Source organism: Telmatherina bonti (genome assembly GCF_933228915.1).
Source record: "Telmatherina bonti genome assembly, chromosome: 18".
NCBI lineage: Eukaryota > Metazoa > Chordata > Actinopteri > Atheriniformes > Telmatherinidae > Telmatherina > Telmatherina bonti.
This window is the reverse complement of record NC_136616.1, coordinates 21,185,147-21,210,436: the sequence shown is the minus strand read 5'-3', so window position 1 is coordinate 21,210,436 and position 25,290 is coordinate 21,185,147. Positions and strand designations below refer to the sequence as shown.

Here is a 25,290-nt window from a genome sequence, read left to right as displayed (position 1 = left end):
AGACCATTAGTCTTCAGAGCAGATGACATACTGTACACATACACAGATGCACACACACACACGCATGGGAATGTTTTCATGGTCACCCTCTTTAAGCATTATGGGGATTGTTCCCAAGCGGGTGTGATTTAAGGGGGTCTCACCATATCTGATATAGGATTTACCAGCCCAAATAATAGTGAGAGAAACAATGAATGACTGTCCCACTGACCCAGCCTGGGTGTGTGCAGGGTCCAGAAAACTGGTTAACTTGAGGATGTAGCTATTGAACTAACCAGGTCAGTTGAACTAAGGGAGACAAAAGAGGGGGAAGTCTTGTGGGGTCAGCTTCAAAGCAGGTGTCTGGCTTTATCTTTAAGTGCACTAAGACATAATCAGAATGGGTTATTCCCCTCTGTCTGGATGGATGCTTTATGAGAGAACACACACCCATTCACTCCATTCACACCAACACACACACACATGTTGTCAACTTGAGAGTTGTTTTTATTGTGAGAAATATCAAAACATTTATGATCATTTTATTACAGTCTTATATCTCTTACAGACGATTGTTTGGCAGTCCAGAAAGATACTCCTGCCACACTGAAATGTGAAACCCTGTTTATTAAATGTATGAATCCCTTCCAAACTGGTCAAACCAGTTGGTGCACTTCTTTTCAACTCCTCGTTACACCTTATTGACATTAGTTTTCGGGTCGAGAAGTCATTGTAGCAAATTTATGGCTTTGATTAATTTGTTAACCAGTGTTAATCACTATTAATACTGACAATTTCTTTACAATAAGATGTAATGTAGCCAAAGCTTCATTTTAATCAAGGGTCACTTAGCATCAGACATGTGCTATTATAAATGTTGTGTACAGCCCTTTGGTCTGCTATAGATGCTGCTTTCTAAACAAATTGGAAAAGATTAAAGTTTGATTTAAGATTCTTCCCCACAAGGTCTTCCTCAATATCTCATTTTTTCTTTTGTTTTTTTGTATTATATTTTATGTCCTATAGTGCTGTTTTTAAATATTTATTTTAAGCTAATTAGCAGAAAAAAAGAGTTGTTAAATTTCCAAATACCAGCCCTCTTCTTTTTAAACCTGATGCAGTACCTCCTTTAGAAATCAGAAGAATACATGATAATATACTGTAATCCTCATCATTAGTGCTTAATGTGATTTTGCCATTAATTACATAATGATCAGTTAATGTTGGTTTACCATTACCATTACACCCCGGGAGGATTTTCAGTAATCAGCGGTAAATGGCGAAGAGAATGTCAGTGTTTACGTTCACAAAGCTGTAACCAGCAAGTTACAATCATCACACTCAATTATTTCTGATTTCGTTCAGTCAAAACATCTTCAGCTCCAACATTCAGCGAGTCGTTTCAAGCTGTTCCAGACATTGTTCTGCAGCTATTTGAACAAAAACAGCCAACAATGACGAGGCTTTCTCGTCATTTTTAGTCTCTGCAGACTGAACTTTAGACCATTTCATCTCAGATGTATTGGCTTTGTTGTAGTGCTTCATGTTATTTGTGCAAAACCACTCACATTTTCACACATATCATGTGTGACCTGTGTGCCGCCTGTCAAATTTATTCATCTTGGAATCTCAAAAGGCAGAGCAGTATCATTTTATTCCTGCATGACTCAGAGGATGACTAACCCTCGTCTAGTGTGCTATTGCATCAGCTGTCACACTCACATCACATAAACATGTGTTGAGGAGAATCTGCAGCATGGCCATTTGGTCACCCAGAGTGGAAGCTTAAATTTACTCTTACTGTCATCATGTTTCTATTTATAGACTTTCTTTTTTATTCTTTTTTTTTTTTTTTACAAAAACTTGGGTGTGGCTGATTTGTCTGAATGAATATAGTACTTTGCATATTGAAATGTCTCATTGTTTGACATAGGACGAGTGAAATCAGTGCAAATTGCCTGAATGCAAGACTTGTCACTGGTAGTAGAGGGTGTCTCTGAGTGGAAATACAGCCTCTAAAGTGTTTTTTGATGAGCTCACTGTACTCATAATTAATGTTTGTTTTGTGTATGTGTAGTAATGCATTAGGTATAACAATATTTTGGTCTAAAATCTTTGCAGACTTATGTTATATCTGCATTTATGGTTATTCGGACTGTCAGGATAACAATGAAGATGATAATGTAGCTGTTTATACTTTTATTTAAACACTTGTTAATGATTAACCTCATTGGACACGTGCATCACAGATGATACTATGTGGGGTTTTTTTTTTTTTGCAAAGATACTACAAACTGATTAACAATTCACCTACATGTAAATGGAAGCAGCATTTATTTAAAAAACTAAAATAATTTCAGTTCTGCCATATCTTCCTGTAACAAGGCTGCCTATACCGACTCCTTCTGTCAAATGTTATATAATGTTAAATCAGCATTCTGACTTTAATGCTGATGACAGCACAGCTGTGGAAGTAGTAAATAAATCAACACAATCATGCTTTTTTAGTTCCCAATCATTAATTAATAAATGACAGGTTGAAAAGTTGTACAAAGATAGGATTAAACTTTAGAATAGACACAGGTGGATTCTGCTTGCTATGCTTGAACAGCTGATCTTACATTAACTTGTTTAACATGTCGGAGTGATCTCCTTACAGTCCAAGGTTCATGTCTGATTAAGCCTTTCGGGTGGTGGATTTGAAGCTCAGAGCTCAGTTAAGACTCAGTTTGTAGAACTGAATCTTGTAGTGTTTATTTCCTTGTTATAAATGTTTATCATCAACAGCAAATGGATTTACTGTTTTTTCCTTTCGGTTGTTTTTTTATTAGGTGATGATGAAATCCTGATTCTGACCTTTGCCTCTGATTGTTTGAGGTAGAGTGAGTACAATAAAAGGGAAGACGCCTTTGAGCTACCATGTCTGTCCAGGAGCAACCCATGTCTCCCTCTGCTGCTAAGTCAGAGGTCAAGCCCAAACCATGTATTCCTCCTAAACCATCAGTACAATCCATCTCCCCTCCTCCATCAAACAAAGTCCACAGTCCAAGCCTCTCTGGAGGACAGGTCAAGAAAATTGTAAACAAGTTCAGCAAGTCCAGTGAACATGAGGAGCAGACGGACACTACAGAACTCACATCGGGTAAAGAGCTGAAAAGGCTGCCTACAGTCAAGCCCAAACCAGCTCGATCCAGCCTTCAGCTTCAGATAAAGACGGCGCAGGCGCCACCGCTACCCATGAAGAGGAGTCGTTTCCTGAAACAGAAGGAGTCCATGGAAGGAGAAGAGGGCGAAAGTATGAGCATGGAAGGAGGTCGATCAGGTATTGTGAATCAATGTTCACTCTGACACTTCCTTCTAATATTTTTTCTTATAATTTCATGCCTTGTATATCAACTACTGCCAGGGTGTACCTTGCCTCTCACCCAGGGATTGCTGGGATAGCCATGACCCTTAATTGGAGTAAGCGGTTAACCCTTTATGTGGCAAGTGACTATTTTTGATCACTTCATTTTCTTTCATATTCAGCATGAAACTTTTTTTTTTTTGTTAATGTGACAACAGAATAGAGGTCTTGGTACATACCAGGACAATTTTAGGTTAAAATTTCTCATTTCAAGGTATTTCATTGAATGTCCTATAAAGGGTTAATAAAATGAATGGATGGGTATCGACTATTAAGTTGTTTTCGCTCAGTTTCAGGCTGAAAATAACATTTTTGGCAGGAAAATACTCGAACTCAGTCTTTGCCAAAACCAATGCCCAATTTTTTTAATTTAAAAGAAACAGGTTTAGATCATAATTTAAAACTGGGTGTTTTCTGCCAGCTGACAAAAAAGACAACTAAATGCTGGCCCGAACAGTGTCCTTTCTGTGTGGGGTTTGCATGTTCTCCATGTGTATGCGTGGGTTCTCTATGGGTACACCGGCTTCCTCCCACCGTCCAAAGACATGCATGTTAGGTTAACTGGTTAATCTAAATTGCCCTGAGGTGTAAGCGGGAATGGTTGTTTGTCTCTTCATGTTGGCCCTGTGATGGACTGGCAACCTGTCCAGGGTGTACCCCGCCTTTAGCCCCAAGACTGCTGGGATAGGCTCCAGCTCCCCCGCGACCCTTAATCTGACTAAGCGGTTCAGATAATGAATGGATGAATGGTTAAACTTGATAAGATCAGTTGGGAAAACAGGAATTGGATTGGATGACATTCTCTTGTGATTTTCACCTATCTGGCGTGATTACATACAACCTGCAGTATAAAGGAACCCAGTGTACCCACAGGACTGGGTGTTTTTCTCAAGTCCAATTTCATCCTTGAAAGTCAAAGAAAATCTGAATTTTGCCGTGTGAGTGTGTGCATGTTAAGGTTTTCACATCAGTGTGTCAGTCCTGACAGGTTATAGAGTTAAATGCGCAGCGTAGTCATGGAGTTTTCAGACAGGTGTGGCATCAGTGGCTGTTTTGCCGCTAGCAGAATAAAAATGTCTGTCAGCTGATCGCCTGCGTGTGCATGCATGCGTGTGTGTGTGTGTGTGTGTGTGTGAGATTTGGTCTTCCAGTGACACAGAATGTATGTTGTATGTACAATCACAGAACAGGAAGTAGTTTTTTGATGTGCCATAATATTTTAGCAATTTGGTGTTGTCTTAGTTAAGTGGACAATTTACTCTTAAATTTGTTGCTGATTGAGATGTTTGCTGTCTCGTGATCAAATTTTCCTCAAATCAAAAGGAGAAGCCAAAGACAGGAAATTTGTGTCCCCTCCCCCTGTTGTACATACAATCACTTCCCTTGTTTTGGTTCCCTGTGTGAAACAGAAAGCTTAAGAAGCTCAGAACCTGTGTGCAGCCTGACCATTGTCAATTTTAACAGAAATATTCACTCCACAGGTTCCTTCCCAATTGTTAAACATGACAGAGGATTTTAGCTCATGTGAAATGTCAAAGTGTGACATACTTATTCCTAGACTGACACTCTGACCGACATTCCCTTTGCAAGAGACGTTATGATGCGGAAACATCATTATTTGTCTTTCCTGTTTTGTTGCTTTCATGTGCGAACTTACATTTAGTTTCACCTGTGTTCACAAATCTCAGTCCAGTTTTTCCTTTTTATTTAACCAAATTTTTGTTTGTTTTTTTTCTGGCCACATTCCTCCCTTTCCCATGAATAATACCCATGAATACAGCATGTGTTCGCAAAGTGACGAACCGCTGACGTGACAGTCAAACTTTCAAATGAAAAATATAAACAAGCAAACAGGAAACATTTTATTTCCGTTAACTGGAGGACAAATTATTAATAATTGTTCTACCTCTTGCAGGAAGATGGCAGAGCACTGATTTACTTCCTTCTTCAATACAAATGGTCAAACAATTTATTTCTTCTTTTTGATGCAGCGCCTGATGGAAAGGAGGTGGAGGTTCAGCCGATGAGAGGAGGTGAAGCTGAGGTGGAGCACAGTCCAGAGACCCCTCTCAGCCCCTGCTGTGACCCAAACTGTAGCTGTACGTGTCATCTGCAGCGGCCTGGCATGAAACTAATTTGGGTGCCGGTGGACTGGGAAGATGGTGGTCATGATAGTGCAGAAGGAAAGGAGGACAGTGTGGAGGATGAGGATGGCGTGACATATGAGGACTCAGAGGAGGACGTGGAGATAAACCAAAAAAGAGAAGGGGACAGTGAAGGAGGGGACGAGGTGGACCGGACTTCTGCGGTTGATGAGAAAGAGCAGTTGAACCAGAAAAAAGCAAAGTTTCATCAGTCTTTGAACGTTTTGATTGCTGAAGGTAACAGGAGGCTTTCAGATCCAGGACCTCCCACCGCCCTCTCCTCCCTTGTTATCTCTCGCTCTCAGTCTCCCCCAATTCCTCCAAAACAAACCCAACCGACACCTGTCAACCATAATCCATCCCAAGACGCAGAAGAAAACGTTTACGAGCTTACACTTCCAGTGGCTGACCCACTTCCGAAAATAATCACACCTGTGACTAAAGAGCTGCCGGACATTCCTCAAATCAAAGTGTGCAAACCGCCTCGTCGCTCTAAACTTTCCTACAGCACCTCAGATCCCACATCCGACTTTGAGGACGTCACAAAACCCACCTTGAGCCCAGAAAATATTCCACCTGTCATTCCGCCGAGAATTCCCATCACTCCGGACAGCCGCAGCCTTACGTCAGTGCACCGGAGCGGCATTCCTCTCCCTCAGCCCACACTGGAGGAGTGGCGCTCATTGCGGCCATCCTCTCCCAGCAGCTCAACTGCCAGTGGGCTGAGCCCACAACGAACCATCACTCCACCAAGCAGCCCCTTGTTGCCCCAAAGACCCCCACCTCCGCCACCAAAGACAGATCCCAGGAGACTCAGCAGTGCCTCAATCCCATCCCTTCAACTCAAGAAAGGTTAGAGTTGAGACCTTAAACTTGCTTAAATTAAAATCAATGCCACAGTCTGATTATTTTTCCATGAATAGGAGAGGAAAACGGTGAGGATGAAGAAGAAAAAAATTACACCAAACCGTGAGTCATTCCTCTTTGTTTTTCAACAAATCACATAGTCCTGATACCAGTCCAATAAGTCGTTGCAGATGCTTTTGGGAGCGTCGTTAACTGTGTCAGTTTGTGTTGATTTACATCCTTTATGTCCCAATCCATACTTCCTGTTTCAGACCCCCAGCCAGAAAGGACTCTCTTAAGAGGGAGAGGTCATTTATCTTTGAATCTCGTCTGCAGGACGGTAAGGAAGAGAAAAATTATGCTATTTAACAGGATGCAACATCAGTGTGTTAACCATGCAAATGTATTGGCAGAGGCTTAAGTAAGGGCCGCAAAGCATCATTAACTGACTGCACACATTTTTCACCTGCTTTGTATATTACTTTCATACTCACCAGTCCTGCACGAGGTCTTTGGATTTATTTGCCTGTGCAGTGACATTTTAGAGTCTGTTAGAAAACCACCAACCCTCCAATCAGAGTACTAATGTGTATTGGCTACATGCTGGACTGTTGAAGGATTTTGTGACTCGTTTCCCCTCAGAACCTCTGTACCAGACGTACCGCGCCACCGTCATCACGAAGGAGATCCGTCGGCAGACTGTTTGCCGCAACATCAGTAAAACCAGCGCAGACTATGCTATGGACTGGACAGCTCGCCGCAACGGGAACGGATCCGGGACAGCTACTACAAATGGAGGACTTGGGGGCAGTCCTGTGCCAACAGCGACCCAGAGCACCCTATGGCAGGACCTCCCTGCGGTACTGGAAAGTAGAGTGCTGGAAACGCTCACCCCTGAACAAAGCAAGTACCAGGAGGTGAGGAAGAAGAGGCTAATGGACGGAGGAGGGTTCCATAAACAGAAATCAATAAAGCTAAAGGAGAAATGGGAGACGCATGATCAATTTTTAAATTACATCTTAAAGTCATAACGTGATGCTTTTATATATGTGATGGTCCATTCTACCTCACTGTATAATTTAATGGTGTAATATAATATTAATCCAGCCAATGTGGAGTTCATGAAAGCTTTTGCAGCTACATTTTTAAACCTCCATGATTTTTCAGAACCTTTCACTGGAAAAAGGCCATTTAAGTACAGAAGGGGGTGGATTCTTGGCAAAACCCGACTTAGTTGGGCACTAGAGACATCAAAAGTACAGCTTAAATTCTGTTGATTGTTTCTGTCTCATGTATATGCTTTTATACATGTGACATTGTCCACCTTCTTGCTCCCAGAGCATGTTTGAGGTTCTGACCTCTGAATCCTCCTACCTGCGATCCCTACTCGTTTTGACTGAACACTTCCTCAACTCCCGGGAGCTGGAAGACACAATGATCATCAGAGATAGGAAAACTCTCTTCTCCAACATCCTGAGGGTGCGAGAGGTCAGCGAGAGGTGAGAGGTGGCAGCAGGAAGAATGAAGAGACTAAGCTGAAAATACCGGTGTAGCTGTTTCAGAGGTTTTCAGTGAAACGTTTGCTGTTTGATGCTACAGGTTCTTGAAAGACCTGGAGGACCGCATATTCAAGGACATAGTCTTCCCTGACATATGTGACATAATTCACTACCACGCCCAGCACAACTTCCCTGCTTACATTGACTACGTCCGAAACCAGATCTACCAGGAAAAGACCTACACTACGCTCATGTGAGAAACAGCTGTCAGTTTCTTTGAAATTAGCTGACTGTGAAACCATGATGAGACAGTGCTGTACGGACTGTAAGGAATGCAGACCGGTTAGGTCTTAAATGTACTGACTTACAGGAATACATAACATAACACTTTGCATTTGTGTGTGTGTGTGTGTGTTTACAGGAAGAACAATGGTCAGTTTGCTGCAGTCATCGCTCGTCTTCAGGAGTCGCCTCAGTGCCAGCGGCTGCCCTTCATGTCTTTCTTGCTGCTGCCGTTTCAGCGAATAACTCGCATCAAAATGCTCATTGAGGTTGGTTGCATAACATTTCAAGTTCATTTCTTCTGCCTGAGTTCTTTTAAACAGCGGCTCCAAGTTGTCTGTGTTTCTAAGTCGAGCCGGACGGCAGCCTTCGTCACTCCTACTTTGCCCACCTTTAATACTCACAACGTCAACCTGAAAAACATGTTCATCAGCTCTGCATTTATGTAATATGACAGTAGATACTGTTGGATTTAGCTGATAGATAAAAGCTAAGAATACAATTTTTTTTTAAATTTTATTTTATTTCAAGCTAAATCAAAGAATAAGGTGAACATTTACCACACAAGTTTAAAGCTGTAGTTTATGTTAGTAGTTCAGAAAGGATATAGACTTAACCCTTTTACTTTTACACTAACAGAAAGCTCAAAGAAAAATGCTTATCTGTGTTTTTCTGTTTGTTTTGGACAAGAATAAACAGAATAAATGTCTTTTAGCTAATGGTTGGACTTTATAAAGAAGTTAATAACTATGTAACAACAGTGAAATGGTTTGAATTTTAAACAGTAGTGTTATAACAAACACTTAGTTTGGGTTTTACATGCCTAAACCATTTGTTAGAGATGGCTCAGGCAGGTTTATTTTCCACAAGTTTTAAAATAACTTCATCAAAGTCACAGCAAATTTACCTCTACCATGGTAGACCAGGACCTTTTTCTTTTTTTCTTTTTTTTATTTCAGACAGGTCAACATTATTTATATTCTACATGTGCCCACATATATACATATACCTACATATACCAATATATATATATATATATATATATATATATATATATATATATATATATATATATATATATATATATATATATATATATATATATATATATATCAATATTTTCAAAATAAATTAACTAATAAAATAACTGAAATCATAATTCGATATTTTTTTTAAACATGTAGGTTCCAGTCTGTCCATATTTGATGCGTTATTAAATTACAAGTTTAATTAATGACCAAGACCCTTCCTAAATGTTTGCCTACCAATAAAAAAAAAAGTGCATTTGTCATTAATTAAACTTGTAATTTAACAACGCATCAAATATGGACAGACTGGAACCTACATATTCAAAAAACTATCTAATTATGATTGTAGTTATTTTATTAGTTAATTTATTTTGAAAATATTGAAAATCTTACATACCCCACCTTTAAATGGTTAAGTCAAATACTTATCTAGTCCTAACTCATTTGTCCATTATAACTTGTGTATACAAACTTTCACAGCATTTCATCAGGATATTTAGTACATCATAAACCATAATGTCCAATAATATCCAACCATAAGAAATTTATGTTTTCGTGTCTTCACTGCAGCTATTTCATAATTTAACCCCTCTTCAGAGATGCAGTGTAGATTACATTCATTCAATGAAATGATAACCAATAGTTTCATTAAATTACAAAAAAGCTTCTTGAAGCCTTGTTTCAGTTTAAAGAAAAAATCATGTTGTTAAAATATTTTACTTTAAAACTGATAAACTTGCACCAAGTTGTATTAAAATAATCAATGTTAACTAGTTGTTTAACTGGGGAACTAAGGACTCTGAGAGCAAAGGACTGTGTGATGTAAGGTAACATAGATTCATCTGCCTGGTCTGCTACCTACCTGAACATCAAGTCTGATCAGTTACTCTACTGATATCTATACACAACCAAAGACAGGTGATGTCATTCAGTGTTTTTTTTTAAATCCTAAAAAACATTTTTCTCATTATTTCTGTAATAATTTAGCCTTAAATAAGGAGCACGCCATTATTGCATCAGCAGGTTTTAGATATTTGTCTTCAGTTTTTACATAATGCCAGATTTTATTGTGCGCAAGTGACCCTTATCTTTTTCTTCTAATGGCCACTGAAAGGCAATAATTGACGTACATCATGGTATTTGACTGCAAGGAATGTCTCCATTATGGAGTAATCTTCCCTACTCCAGCTAATCGCTACTTTCTGACCTATAAGCAAACATACCAATCCTTGAACTGATGAACTCTTTTTGCATCTAGATGGAAAATGTGTTGCAGAAATGGAAAGCTGCTGTTTGTCATTTCAGAACATCCTGAAGAGAACAAAAGAGGGGACAAAAGAGGAGCAGACAGCCTCCAAGGCTTTGGCTTCTGTGTCTAAGGTAACAGCCCTTCGCTCTTTATCGTGTCCTCTGCATACAAATCCATATCATTTACCTCTATTGCTTCACATAACTGGATATTGAATGTCAGCTATTGTGCTTTTGACAGATTTGGATGAATGAGTTTAATGGTGGCAATGAATCACAATGATTGAGTCAATGCTACTAATACTCCTAGATGACACATCTGAGGTTACAGCCGAGAAGAATGGGAGTTTTTTAAGTATCAAATGGAAGGAATCCATTGATTTTTGTTTCTTTTTTACTCTCAATCACACACAGATCATTGACGAGTGTAACACACAGGTGGGGAAGATGAGACAGATGGAGGAGCTGATTCATTTGTCCCAAACATTTGAGTTTGACAAGCTAAAGGTGAGCTCAATCATGCAATAAATCTTTGCACAAATTTTAGTTTCAGGCACATTTAATGGCGGATTTCTCGTCTCTTCACTTCAGGCTATCCCGATCATCTCCCAGACTAGATACCTGGAGAAGAAGGGAGAGCTCCAAGAAATGTCCAAAGGAGGAACAATCTTTAATATGAGAGCAAAGTTCACTCCTGTCTACTTCTTCCTTTTCAACGATCTGCTCATCATTGCTGCCAAGAGAGGGTTAGGCTTTATTGACTGTTTGAAAAACATTGGCCTAGATCCATTAGAACAGTATGTCAAAGTGATGACATGGTTTGCAGAAAAATGAGGATTGGATTTACTGGAAAGTAATACTTTACATCGTGAAGCACTTTGCAATTTTTCTCATAATAAGTGTTGTATAAATAAACATGTATTTACTTACACGTTCAAAATCATGCATTATGATTCGGCATCAGCCTCAACTACAGCTCTGTTATTAAGTTATAGGTGGGCAGGAGTTTGGTCATATTGAAACTCCATATGAGGTTGTAGCCAGTATTACTGGGAAATCCTCTCAGCTGTCACAATACCACTTTTATCAGTGAAGAGTGACCTGAAAACAAAAGCATGACTCTATGGATCTGTGTCATCACAGGCAAAATGACTCAAAACTTCCTCAATTTAACAGGAACTGGCTCCAAAGGAGTTTAGGGGAAGAGTAAAAACATTTCTTTAAACAGCACACTGAACTTTATGATAGAAGTGTATGGTTTTCTTTTAAAATGGCCTAACTGGTTTTTCTATGTTCCTGTGTATTTTGTGTCCAACAGCGCCGAGCGGTTTGTGGTGCTCGACCACGCCCATCGCTCTTTGGTGCAGGTGCAGCCTTTACCAAAGAGTGATATAGGCGGGAGTAGCGGCGTTCCTTATGAGCACTGCTTCAACCTCATCCTGCTGGAAAACCATCAGGGACGTTTAATGGAACGGCTCTTCAAAGCTCCCTCCCAGTGAGTATTTCCCCTTTGTCAGGGCCGCATTAAAAGTGCACAGGCCCTTGGGCCCAGTGTTCCAGGGGCCCCCTTCCCGACCGCAAAATTGTGAAAATTATGAAAGATACTGTGTAGTTTCACACTGTGAAGCTACATTTCTAACATCTCTCAGCCAGTGATACCAATAGCAATACACTAGACAATGTTGTGTTACTATGAGGCTTTTATGTACATTTTGTTTCATGTCAAAACTGCTGGTGTTTGCTTTATGTGGGCCCCACGTGGGCAGGCCCACACCTATAACGCCCATTGGATAATCCGGCCTTGCCCTTTGCGTGCCTGTGTGTGTGCATCGATCATCCACAACATCACAACCACCTGCCCAATGATGTGTCGGTCTCATAGTCTCCCCTGTTGAGTCAAAATGTCTCTGATGGAGCAGCAGCAACTATTGGGTGTTTCAATGTTGCCAATTGAGAAAAATGAGGAAAAAAAATATTCCAGTTAGAAGAGATTTGTCCATCTACACAACTGTTTTGAGAGGATGACCTTTAAACTCAAGCATACAAGGAAAATCATGGTTCCAATGTGTCACAAATAAGAAGCCTGATTTCATTGTGTACTTGAAACTTTTTTCCACAAACAGGTCCGACATGCACAGGTGGCTGGCAGCTTTCCCCAACCCCGCCAACCCAGACAGAGATGAAGATGAAGTGATTTACGAAGACTGGGGTGAGGAAGAGACCACGATGCACGCCAGCAGATGCTGTGTGTCGTATATTGCCATGTTGTTTATGCTTGTGTGTGTGTCAGACTGTCCTCAGGTGCAGTGTGTGGAGCAGTATGTCGCCCAGCAAGCAGATGAGCTCTCCTTGGAGCCCACCGAGATCATCAACATCATCCGCAAAACCAATGAGGGTAAGAAATTATCCTAAATATTTCCTTCCTTGTCAGTGTAGAAAGAGATAAAATGTGACTTTTATATTTGAAAGTCTAGTTTTCTGAAATGATTTTGTATAACTGATATGTTTCCTCCCTATTACTTGTTTATATACCCCGCCTGACTCCTTAACCCTCAAATTTAGCAGTTTATTGATTTTGTTTTAACGTTTTTGCATGAACAAAACAGAAACCTCCAGTCTTCCCTTGTTTGTCCTTCTCCCTCTACCCCTCCCTTTCTTTATTTTTTTCAGGCTGGTATGAAGGGAACCGGCTCGCTGACGGTCAGAAGGGATGGTTCCCAGTGGCAAACGTCATAGAGATCACCAATGAGCACGTGAGGAGAAGAAACCTCCGCGAGCGGTACAGGGTCATTCAGGCTGCAGGCATGGTCACCAGCATGGCCCGCCCTGTTCAGTAAGATCTGCGGATCCAGTTTTACACTAAATATCTGCTTAAAAGGACAATACATAGAGACAGATGGATAAAAGGATCACCTTATTCATCGCTGTCGTTACAATTGGAGATATAAGTGTATGCAACTCAGTAGCACATAACCTAAAGCAGATTATTTACGGCTGAAAAAAATAAGTGGAAGGAATCTGCCAAATGTACATGCCAATCAGTCATCAGACTGAACAAATGCCAATCATCTAAGAAGAGCTGGGTGTTGTTGTGAACGTCATCATCACATTCATGTTGTCTGATTCCTGCCACCAGTGGAGTGTCACTCCGGTGCCCAGAATACAGAGACGAAAGACTCCAAAAGACACTTATCCAAAACACCAAAGCTTGATTCATTCAATCTGGAAGTGGCTTTGCTTGAACTCAGAACACACAACTACCCTCTCCTGTACTGAAGCACAAGGGTGTTTAAATGCATGCAAATGTATGCCGAGTTGCAGGTACTACCATGATGGAAAAAAATGTATATTTCCTGTGGATAAGCTGTAGATGAGAAAAAAAATGTATATTTCCTGTGGATATGCTGTAAATGTAAACTGTGTTTTAAATTATGAGAGGACGTTGTCTTGTCCAAAGCAGTGGTAGCACTTTTAATAATAATAAAAAAATTTTAAAAAGTATTTTAACCTGATGGTTTAACATTTTTATTGAACTCTGATGTGGTAAATCTGAGAACCTGGAGAACATAGTTGCTTCAAATCAGTCAGCTGTTTTAAAGAAATAAGTGCAAGAAAATGAACACAAACTTTAAACAAAACGGTGAACTTGCAGTTTCCATAATGAAGAGACTAAAACGATTTCACCAAAGCTCAAACATTTCAAAACAAACCCTCAAGTTTTACCACAATCGCTGCAAATCATGATGTTACAACATCCCTGAGGTTAAGAAGCACATGCACCACATTGCTCTCCAGATCTGTAACCCGTTGATCCTTTGATATACATTTTATTTTTTAAATTAAAGGTGAAGAAGAAGGGCTCTGAAGTGATGGATTTTTCTCAAGAACCAATGAACAGTCGCCAGCACTCCTATCTTCAGCCCAAATGTCTCCATTATCCCTGACAAGGCTAAAACCGACTGAGCTAGTGCTGTTTTGGTGAGAGCCATAATCTATGCATTCTGATAAAGTCTCACAGTCATGTTGCATTTCAGTTTGTTGCCACAGCAGAGTATCAGGACCTGTTGTTGCCATTTTATATTGGTCTTGGGTTCCAAGTAAGTCACCCTCATCCTGGTTGAAGCCATTCAGGAGAGTGTTAGCTGCCTCTAGCTCTGAATCAGACCACCCTCTTCCCTGTTGTAGCTCCCACAGAGACTGGACATCGACACAGGCAGGCTTGTGTGCTTCATCAGTTAAATAGCAGTCCTGAAGTTTAAGATCCGTGAGGAAATGTCTTTGGTTAACAACACTGGGCAAATCTGTTTGTTCAACAGTGATGAGCTCATGGTGTTGTAGCACCTCCTGGTGGTGCAGTTTCAGCAGGTTAGTAACAGCTTGGTCCTCCTCTTGTGTGAGCTGAATAATGGCCCATCTAGGCTGTTTGTTAGGGTGTATTCTCCACGTGGGGCTTCCCAGGTCTCTTGTAGGGTGATGCCCATATCTAAATGGGTCTGGGTGGTTTGGTGTAGCCAGGCAGGCTGACATAATGGGTTGGGGAGTGTTGAGCTGGGAGAAGCCAAAAACCTGAATAAAAGAATGAAGAAATTTGGGTTTGTCTAATATGATGGGCCGTCAATATTGGGTGCAGTGATTTATTTTTTTGCATCAATATGAACAGTACACAAGGCAAAAAAAAAAATCTGTAAAAAGGTTTTAAAGACATTTTTTGGTGTAACCAGCCTTGTTCTACAACATAACCAAAACCCTCTAATAAACTCATTTAAGTAGTCTTCACTAACAGTTCTCCATGGTGGACTTTCCTAAGCTCATGTTAGAATGGTTTTTGTTCCATTTTCTGTCAATAATAAGCTGAAATTTGGGAATTCCAGTTTTGCATACTGTTCTCATTGACATTTTCAAAGCTGTCACATAAGAAATGTGAATAAATAGCATGTTGTTCCCATTAAGCTATTGTGAAAAAGTTTAAAATATATTTTTTTGCCAAGTGTAAGCTCAACATACTTGATTGCTCAAGACCACTTATAAACCATTACAGGAAGATCTGGCTCTTTTTATACAATAGTTTAAAAATAAAGGGTAAATCAAAAGTTTTGTACAGTGCTGCTCTTCCAACAACTCCTGAATTTTGTACGGTCTTTTTTAACTTTGATTTAATAAGCACAAACTGCTCTGATTGTTGTATTTACAAAAGGTTTTTCATCAAATTTTCATAAATTTCTACAAATAGCCATTATTACTTGTGAAAACCCACTGCTTCCTAGTCTTGGCTTTCAATTTTACTCCAACCCCTATGATTTAGGGTCTTAGCTCTGTTTGACTGTTCTGTGCCCATCTAATTAAATATCCCCATCTGTCTGAGCACTTCAGTAAGCCCACCACAAAGAGCCCAGGCTGAGGAGGAACCACGTTACTAGCCTCAGCCTGCGTGCTGCATAAATTTAATTAACTTCACAGACTAAAGTATACTTCAGCATTATAAGGAATATTAATTGCTGTATTTCAGATTAAATCCGAATCTATGAGTGTTTTAGAGGGAATTTATAATTAATCAAGCAGTCTACTTTAACATCTGACAGATAGGGATATAATCAAAAAGTTATTCATTTGAAACTACAGGGGGAAACTAGTATAGCAGGCAGCTCACAGATGTAACACCAAGAAAAGAAAAACAAACATTGATATCACTAAATTGGTACTGTAGAGATCAATTTTACACAGTTTATCTGGATATTTTGCCACGAGTCAGGGTATAGACGTCTCCATCCGAATGGAGGTCTCACCGTCATTTTAGTCAGTAGATTGGGAATCCTCCTCCCACAGCCCACGGTGGGGTCAGTATAGAAGACCTCTGTCGGGGTGGCGGGGTGGACTAAAGAGAAAATAAGTCAAATGTAGATTATAATAAAACTCTTATGTCAAGGTTTCTATGTAATACGACTCGCCTGTTTGGCTGCCTCTCCGACAAGGCAAACAAGGAGGCATGTACAGAGACATGAAGGAGGGATGATTCAGGGTCCTGTTTGACAGGGAAGGCACGACCCTCTGCCAACAGAAACAGAGCCAGTCAATCCACGTCGTCAACAACTTTTAACCAATACCATACTTACCTTTGAAACTTCACTTAGGTTCATAGTCGTTCAAAGTAACTCCAATTTTAATCAGAACCGACTCACGTGGCCTCAACTTCGAAAGACCTCGTTTCTAATAAGTGGCAACGAGCAACACCGGCTGACCCATAGACATACGTAGACGCCTCGTACGCTGGGGTGAACCAGCGTCGCCGCCGTATTGGATGGGTCTCTACCTTCGAGTCCTGCTGCAGAATCAACGCGTATATGAACAAAAAATTCTACATAATTTCATAAACTGTAAATCTAAACGCAAAGGATAAACATCCATAGGAGTAAGATGAAAAACGTGCTTGAGTTTTACACAGTAGCCCAATTACCTCTGCCAAAGAGGTTGTTTTTGACAGCTTTTGTACAAGATAAAGTTATGGACGGATTTTGAGGAAAGTCAGGACTTCTTGGAAATGTGAAGAGAACTAAATTGGTGATTATCTGGATCAATGTTTGGATCCAGCAACTTTTTTTTTTTTTTTTTTTTTTTAAAGGCCTTGGTGGAGGTTTGCGCTCCGTTTTTCTGGATAACTTTAATTGCATAGTTTTGGTACAATACTTTCAGGCTTTTTTTTTTCCCCTTCTCATTTTTAAACTGCCTATACTGAAACGGCGTCTATGTATGATGTCTATGGACTGACCGATAGAACTCACGTGAAGCAACCGGAAGTTTCAATCGCCCGGTGATATATTTCCTGACATTGCTTTCTCTTTAACAAAAAGAAAGCACGATCAATAGATAGAACTTCCCACAAAACATAGACCACCACATTGCTCTTATGCCTGTAGCCAGATAATTCCTACATAAAACACCCAAGCGCCCATGTACAAATTCACAGACAGGGATTTAAAATATAAATCTTTATTGAAATCAAGTTACATAAAATATTGATAATCTCCTTCAAAAATGGGCAGCCTTTTGCTTGACTTGCAAGTATCCTTTAGTACCTGTAAGAAGAAAATATTCAGGAACCAAAAAAAAAAAAAAAAAAAAAAAACAAAAACAAAAACAAAAAAAAAAAAAAAAAAACCTCAAATGTTACATGTTACCTTTCAAAAAAGTGCCAACAAGATTATGGCCTTTGAACACTTTGATATAGCGAGCAGTTGGGTGGAAGGCAGGCATGTATTTGATGGGCATCTTTTTCTGGGGAGCAATTGTGGTCTCAAGTTCAGCTGTGGGGGTTGGTGGAACTACAGGACACAGAACCATTACTGATGCATCCCAATTTCAGCTATTTGCAACCAGTCACTGCCAGCTGAGGAAGAAGCCACAGTACCTGCTGTGGGCTGCATGGTATAAATGAAGCTGCCAAAACCGTCTGCTTCAGATTCAAAGTTGTACTCCGAGAACAGGCGGTGAAGGCCAGCCAGAGGATACGTGCACTGCACAGTGACCCTTCAAGACATCATGGGGCTCAACATGTCATACAGAATATCTATTGTGATGAGAAGTGTATTGAAGTGACGTACATACCCCTCAGTAGCAAGCTCTGCATCAAAGCGGTTTGTATTGACATTGTAGAAAATCTTGTTCTGATAAGTCACATTTCCCTTTGTCAGCTGAGGAAGAGGGGCAGAAGAAAGTCAGTGAGGTCAGGTTGTGCCCCATCATGGTCATTTTACCTACTGTACCAGCACTACCTTGACCTCTGAGCCACAGCTGTTGAGTGGGAAGGAAAAGAGCACCCAAGTGCCATCTGCTTCTTTGGGTCTGCAGTACTCATTTCTAAGATGGGTTTTTGCAGGGATCTCCCCACTGGGCAGGACTGCTGACAGGTCAGCCAACACAGTCATCCAACCATCAGTTGAGCACACTGCAGAGAGGTGAGGGGAGATGGATTTAGCATGAGCTGGAACTATGACCAGACACCCACCTCTGCCACACAAGATGTCCTTACAGACAAGAGCTGTGGCATTGAAAGGACAAGTCTTGACTGTGGAAGTCAAGACCTCAGATGTGTTGCGATCCCTCACGAGGACAGCAAATGTGCCAAGGAATCCCCTCACAGTAATGTCCTGCAGAAGAAGTAGGCCATCATTTCAGGATCTCAAGGCACACCTAATTAAGCCAATAACCTGCCTGTCCCACTGACCCTGTATTCATAGCCCAGCGTGAAGAGAGGTGCATCAAGCAACAGAGTCTGGCCATCACTGCTCAGGGTGTAACCCCGCTGGGCAGCCAGCTCGGATGTCAGTGCTTCTGAGCCGATGGTGATCTCCCACAGAGGCTCAGATGGCCAGTGATCCAGCTTGAAGCTGATCCCAGATTCCATGCAGGCAGCAGCAAAGACTGGAGGGGCTGTCAAACACACGATGAACAGTAACTGAAGCAGAACTAGCATAGACCAATTCATTTAAAGACCAAAGACTCACAGATGCTAACTGAAGCCATAACTGAGGCTGTGTGACAATAGGGGTCACTTCCTGGCACCGTCAGCGTGTAGTTGACATCCAGCTTGTGGAGCATGGTTGCGTTCTCTCTGGAGAACTAAGATGGAACACAGTTCACTGTGGGAACTAGCATAACCCCAGGAGATGCTGCTGTACTAAACTACAGAGATCCTTACCTGCTGTGTGACGACCGAGTCATTGAGAGGCACCTTCATAGTGTAGCAGTGGGTGCCGTTGGGATAAGAGACCTCTGTGATGGAACAGCTGCTCTCGTTGGCAAAGGGCACTGAGAATTCTTGCTTGTTCAGCTGCACCGAAGTCAGCTCAACATCTTCAGGGACATTTCCCAGGAAGAACACAAACAACCCTTCTTCTAGGATAGTCAGCTCATCAGTGACAAGCTGGCGGGGCAAGAGGGGAGTGATCAGCACCCTGTGGTACAAGATCACAGTCTCCAGATAATCTCCATCCACTGCTGTTTGCCTCATGTACAGATGGAACAGGTAGAACTCAAAGATGCTGCCATTGACAAGGCTCTGAAAGAGACATGCAAGTTTATGGGAACAGATGAAGACAACTTGATTCTGCCACATGGATGCAGCCTTACCTTTCTGTAGCCTCCCTCAGCATTGTTGGGGACACCAATATAGACTGTGGTGTTGTCCTTTTCCATAAAAAGACCCATCTGCTCTGCAACCGCCTGCTCCACAAGGTCACCATTGAGGCCAACACTGATCTGTGTGCCATTCAGACTGGGATACAGCCCATCTGGAGCCGCCCACGTCATGTAGCCACCATCATATGACCCCTCATCTGTTCCAAGAGGAGAGCAAACCGCCTGGTTATAACCCGAGCACGTTAGCCGACGCAAGACAAATACAGAAGTACCTACTTGTGGAGCATGCAGCCACCAGCTCCACCACAAAGGCAACCCAGCTTTGCTTGGAGAACAGAGTTGCGTGGACCACTTCTACGCCAACACCAGTCACCTACAGAGGGGAGCTGCTTAAACTGCTCTGGACAAACACTGTGCTAACGGCCCTCATTTTTAGTTTACCTCAGCGCTGTATGACTCAGGCTGTCCGTACGGTGTACGAAACACAATCCGGCCATGTTTCAGGTCAAACACGTAGCCCCGCTTACGAGCTTCAGAGAGGTTCATGGGCGGCATTACCTCATCTGGTGTTTGAAGGGTCACCTGCCAGTCTGAAGAGGATGAACTGTAGGCCTGAAGAAAAGTTCACAACCCTTCAAGTGGTTTGTCTTCATATGGCAAAAATTCAGTTATGATGACACATACAGGTCTGAGAGCATCCCAGTCATCGCTCATCTCAGAAGTACAGGTTAGATCGCTCCTCACAGACACCTGCAAAGAAGTCAGAGATATATGTGGACCTGCTCCACAAGTAAAACACTAGAGGAATACAATCTCACCTCCATGTAGTTGGTCTCACAGACAACCTCCCTGGAGGAGAAAGGGACTGAGGGAGAACAGGTCTGGTTTAGTGCATAGATGGCCTCCTCTCCTTCCTTGTTTATGATCAGGTTAAAGTTGAACATGAATGAGCCATCCTGAAAACAACATTGGACAAGACCAGTGAGGGAGAGGCACAGCTTCATTGACGAGGCTGCAGAAAGCTTTTCACCAGTCTGTACATACATCCTTGTCAGTGTGACAACTGAAGTAAGAAGCTCTCAGCTCCACAAGGCCCAGGAAAGGGAGAACGCTTATGGTATAGCCACATTTTGCTGCATATTCCTCAGTGAGGGCATAGTCACCTGTTCTGTCTGTGAGGAGATTGCATTATCTTAGCAGCCCAATATCTTAAAAGTGTAGTTTACATTCAAGTTTTGTGGGGAGACTTGCCAACAGCTTCAAAAAGAGGATCATCTCCAGTCACGGCAAGATCAATGGCCATCATGAAATAACGATCATTACACTCTACTTGAAGGACTCCTGCAGGGAAAGACATTTTAGATGCAAATCAAATTCCAGTTATTGCAGTGCCATAAATAAACATCCACCAACCATCCATGAGGGGGTCACAACTTGCAGATGACCATACAGACAGCAGTATAGCCACACTGCAACACAAAGACATGCCAGGTGAAACATTTCAGTACAAATGTAACGTTGCTTCATAGAATGCTCCACTAAAATAATTTACCCAAAGCTAAACTTCAAAGCCATGGCTCCAGATGTGCTGGTTGTGTCTAAAGCCAGCTTAGCTGCTAGCAAACTACACCTATTGCCCAACACAAGAGGAAGAAAGCCACCTGTTTCCAAGCAAATACACAGCAATAGTTTCTTGTGCATCAGATTTTATGACCCCATTTCCTCCTCTACCAGCCAACCAGCAGCTACATCCACATGTGCAGCTTGTCAAGAATCAAGTCATTTTGACTTCTGACAGTACAGGTGCTGCTAATTATCTTATCAAGGTTTTTGAAGAGACACAATGGGTGTTTCTCAATTCAGGTTCTGCACACTTCCAAGTGTGCAGACTGCGTAGGCTACAAAGTGTTCTTTGTGGTGTGCACACCAAAGTGCGCTTACTGCCAGTAAAATGAGACGGCCTATCTAGTGGTCGAGAATTACCCAGCGCTCCGGTCCTCCGCTACATGTCAACTACATATGCCAAGTTTATCTAAGTACTGATCCCATACTTCCACAAAAAGACACAAAAATAGTTTTTAAATGACAGAAAATGGCGCCAGTAATTTAACTTTGATTTATTTTCCTTTTCCCTTGTGTATAAATGAGCAACATGAGGAGGAGGCGGTTTAGACGAGCTCTTCTCTGGCTGACAGCTCATCCTGTCAAGCTGACGTTAAATTCAGTAGAAAATAATCCTTGTTAGACAAATATACAGTGGTCCTCATATGTATTCATACCCTCCCATTAAAGAAGGAGAAAAACTGCTGCCTGGGAAATAACTTGAAATTGACAATAGTAAGGATAAATTAAAGTGTTATTAAAACCATGACATTATTTTCTAATTCTGGTTCAAAGATTTTTTTTAAAACAAACCAATATGATAAAATAACATATGTTACATCACTCAAACTAATATATATATATATATATATATATATATATATATATATATATATATATATATATATATATATATATATATATATATACATATGTTTGGGTTTTTTTTTTTAATCCTTTGTTTTCACTCCAGTCAGGTGTTTTCTGTTCCTCCCAGTCAGACTTCTGCACCTGTTGACAGACATTTTGTCCCACTGTTCATCAGAAAAATGCTCCAATATGTCCAGGACCCATTTCTGTGTTTTTTATTTTACTCAGTTAAATGACAAAACAGTGTCTAATAACACTGAATTATAATTTAGCACATGTTTAATTATTGTGCCTTTTTCCAGTCTCCAGTTATATGAGTGACTGTAATAAATTCAGCCTTTTCTTTAATGAAAGGGGATGAAGACATCTGAGGACGAATAAAACTAATTTGTGGTTATTGGACACAAATATATGTGTGTGTGTATATACATAAAAATAAATAAATAAACCATCTGGTTGGTGTGTAACTACACCGGCGCTCTGTTGCTCATTATTTTATATCAGGAACACAATGAATTCGGGGATTGGAGAGGGCGCTTAGGATAGATCTCTTGTATTCTTCGTTTTAAACTAATCTGGAGCCAAACGAAGTGTGCATTTGAAGGGTGGACTCAAAGGAGCCTTTGAACTGGGACAGCACTTGGTGCGCCACGATGACGCATGCAGCTGACGAATCCGCACTTCGAAGTGTGCAGACCCTGATTTGAGAAGCACCCATAATCAATATAACTAGATCAATACTTGGGCTATGATGTGTCAAACTCATTTGCTCTCATGTCTGATTTGAAATCATTAGTTCTCTTGCTGGCCTCTTAGGCCCACTGACCTGAGAGACAAAGGAGGAAGGGTGAAAGGGCATAAGGACTGCCCTAATCACTCATATCTTTGTAATCAGGATTAAAAAGACAGCTCTGTGATAAACTGGTGACCTATTCAGAGTGTGTCCTGCCCCTCTGCGAATTGCTGGGATAGCGTCCAGCTTACCCAGTGACTTTGAATTGTATGATGATGTATAGAAAATGGATGGCTGGATGGATAGATACAAAGGACCCTGAGCAGCTAACTACATGAGCTGAAATTTTAGTATAAGACAGCAAAGTAGGCACAATGATGCCGAGGAGTCCTTTTCAATATTCTTTTAATCTGTCATTAGTCTGTGTGATCCTGTTTCACCAAAGAATTCCTTTTTTGTTTCTAAATTTACATGTATATATATATATATATATATATATATATATATATATATATATATATATATATATATATATATATATATATATATATATATATATATATATATATATATGGGGTGGGGGGGGGGGGGGGGGGGGGGGGCATACTGGTATTTTTCAGTTTAATTAAACTTTATTTGTTTAGCGCTACTTCCCAACAATGTATTCTCAGGACACTTCATAGACACATCAATTTAAGCCAATTCATAGTAAAATAGCCTATTTCAGGAAAACCGACAGATTGCATTGAATCTTGATTTTATTTCAATCCCCAATGCTAAGGATGCATAAGTCAAAAGTGGAAAGGAAAAAAGCTCCCCTTTAACAGGAAGGAAAAACCTCCAGCAGAATCTGACTCAGGGAGGTAGCCATCTGCTGTGACCAGTCGAGGTGGAGAGGACAGGAAAGAGAGACCAACATGCATTTACTCACACATTAACATTTTTGCCATTATGATGGGAATGCCTTTGTCACCAGTGTGTAATTAGCAGAACTGCAAAAAGATTTAAAAGCTTGAACTGCTGTCAAGAAGCTAAAGATAGTTTTAAATAGGTTGTAAAACTAACTAAAATTCTGAAGTCATTGGTTAAACTGTATTAATCACTGCAGAAAAGCATTGCAGAAAACTGATGATGGCAAGATCAAAACAGTGTTCCAGTCTGTACTGAAACTACTGTGGAACGCGAGATGCAAAACAACGTTCCATGATATGAATCTAGACGTGGATGTCATGTGACTGTTTCATATCGTGTTCTATTACGTCACCAATCATTTTGAAATGACACAGTTGTTCTGCTCTGCGTTAGTCAGAACCATAGGTCAGAACTGAGTGAAACACAAAACTCAACAGTCTTTTCAAATGTGTGTCCAAAATAAAACAACTAAATAAATAAAAGAAAGTGAAAATGTTTATTACATTCACAAATATACTACATTTTGATCAAATTAAACTACTGATATTCAAAATGATTTTTTGTGTCTTTTCTGATTAGTGGCAGAGACGTCCGTGAAACATTTCAAATTTCTCCTAAACAGCTGTTTATTTGCCAAGTCTTCTCTCAGTGTTCTTTGAGAATTGTATTAGAATGAAAAGAAGTACAAAGCATCCCTCAGCTGTCTGGGATTACAGCTCCTTGAAAGGAAATAGGTTAAATGCATTGCATGCAACATTTGTTGTAATACTGCAACAATGTGGAGACGTCCTGCGGACCAAACACTCTGATATCGCCATTAGTCTTGGGAAACCCACTCCAGTGCTGATATGAGCCAGCATTCTGTTTATGGTACAGTAACTACATTCAGCATCAGAAACTTAATTCAAGAAGTAATTAATAATTCATTTTATTGATTACACATTTGAGTTTACTCTTTAATTAGGCCTACTATATAGAATTAATGAATTTCACACCTGAGCACAAAAAGTCACATTTATTATTTCTTTATTCACAGATAGAGATAATTTGGAGAAGCAGCAAAACTATCCAACTTGCTTTTTCAAGCTATTGCTTTGGAATTCAACCCCACAATCATCTGAACAAGAGCCCGTTCCTTTAACCACTACACTAGTACAGTTCTCAGGCGCACCCTGGCAAAAGAGTGAAATATTTTTTACCTTTGGGATAGGATTGTTCTCTTTTTAAACTTCCTGCAGTGTGTGATCAGCAGAAGATTAACATAGGTAAGGTAACACACAAGATTTATGTGTTAGCTTTTCTCAGCATAAGAATTTGGACAACCCTCTGATGTGACTTTTCAAGATCCAGCACAAGGGCTTGAACGCATGACCCTCTGAATGAAAGGCAATTAAGTTCATCACTACACCACAATAGCGCTCACCAACACCCTGGCAGAAGCGCTGATATTTTTAGCCACTGGGATGGGATTGCCTTTGCCACCAGTGTGCAATCAGCAGAATTGCAAAAAGATGCGAAAGGTTGAACTGCTCCCACGACCATGAATTGGATTGAGTGGTTAGGGTAGTGAATGAATGAATGAATGCCAAACAGGGTTTGCTGGAGAGGG

The 25,290-nt window shown here is 40.7% G+C and overlaps 1 protein-coding gene across 1 annotated transcript; it reads left to right on the top strand.

The window, feature by feature from the left end:
• Nucleotides 1-2,898: 2,898 nt before the first annotated feature.
• Nucleotides 2,899-13,269, top strand: arhgef15b (Rho guanine nucleotide exchange factor 15b; the record flags this gene model as incomplete). The annotated part of the gene is made up of 15 exons (XM_079257786.1): nucleotides 2,899-3,301; nucleotides 5,377-6,381; nucleotides 6,453-6,498; nucleotides 6,648-6,715; nucleotides 7,018-7,292; nucleotides 7,714-7,874; nucleotides 7,975-8,127; nucleotides 8,296-8,425; nucleotides 10,490-10,564; nucleotides 10,847-10,939; nucleotides 11,024-11,178; nucleotides 11,751-11,927; nucleotides 12,556-12,641; nucleotides 12,723-12,827; nucleotides 13,103-13,269. 15 exons carry the CDS (start codon nucleotides 2,899-2,901, stop codon nucleotides 13,267-13,269), a joined length of 3,099 nt encoding a protein of 1,032 aa, XP_079113912.1.
• Nucleotides 13,270-25,290: the final 12,021 nt, after the last annotated feature.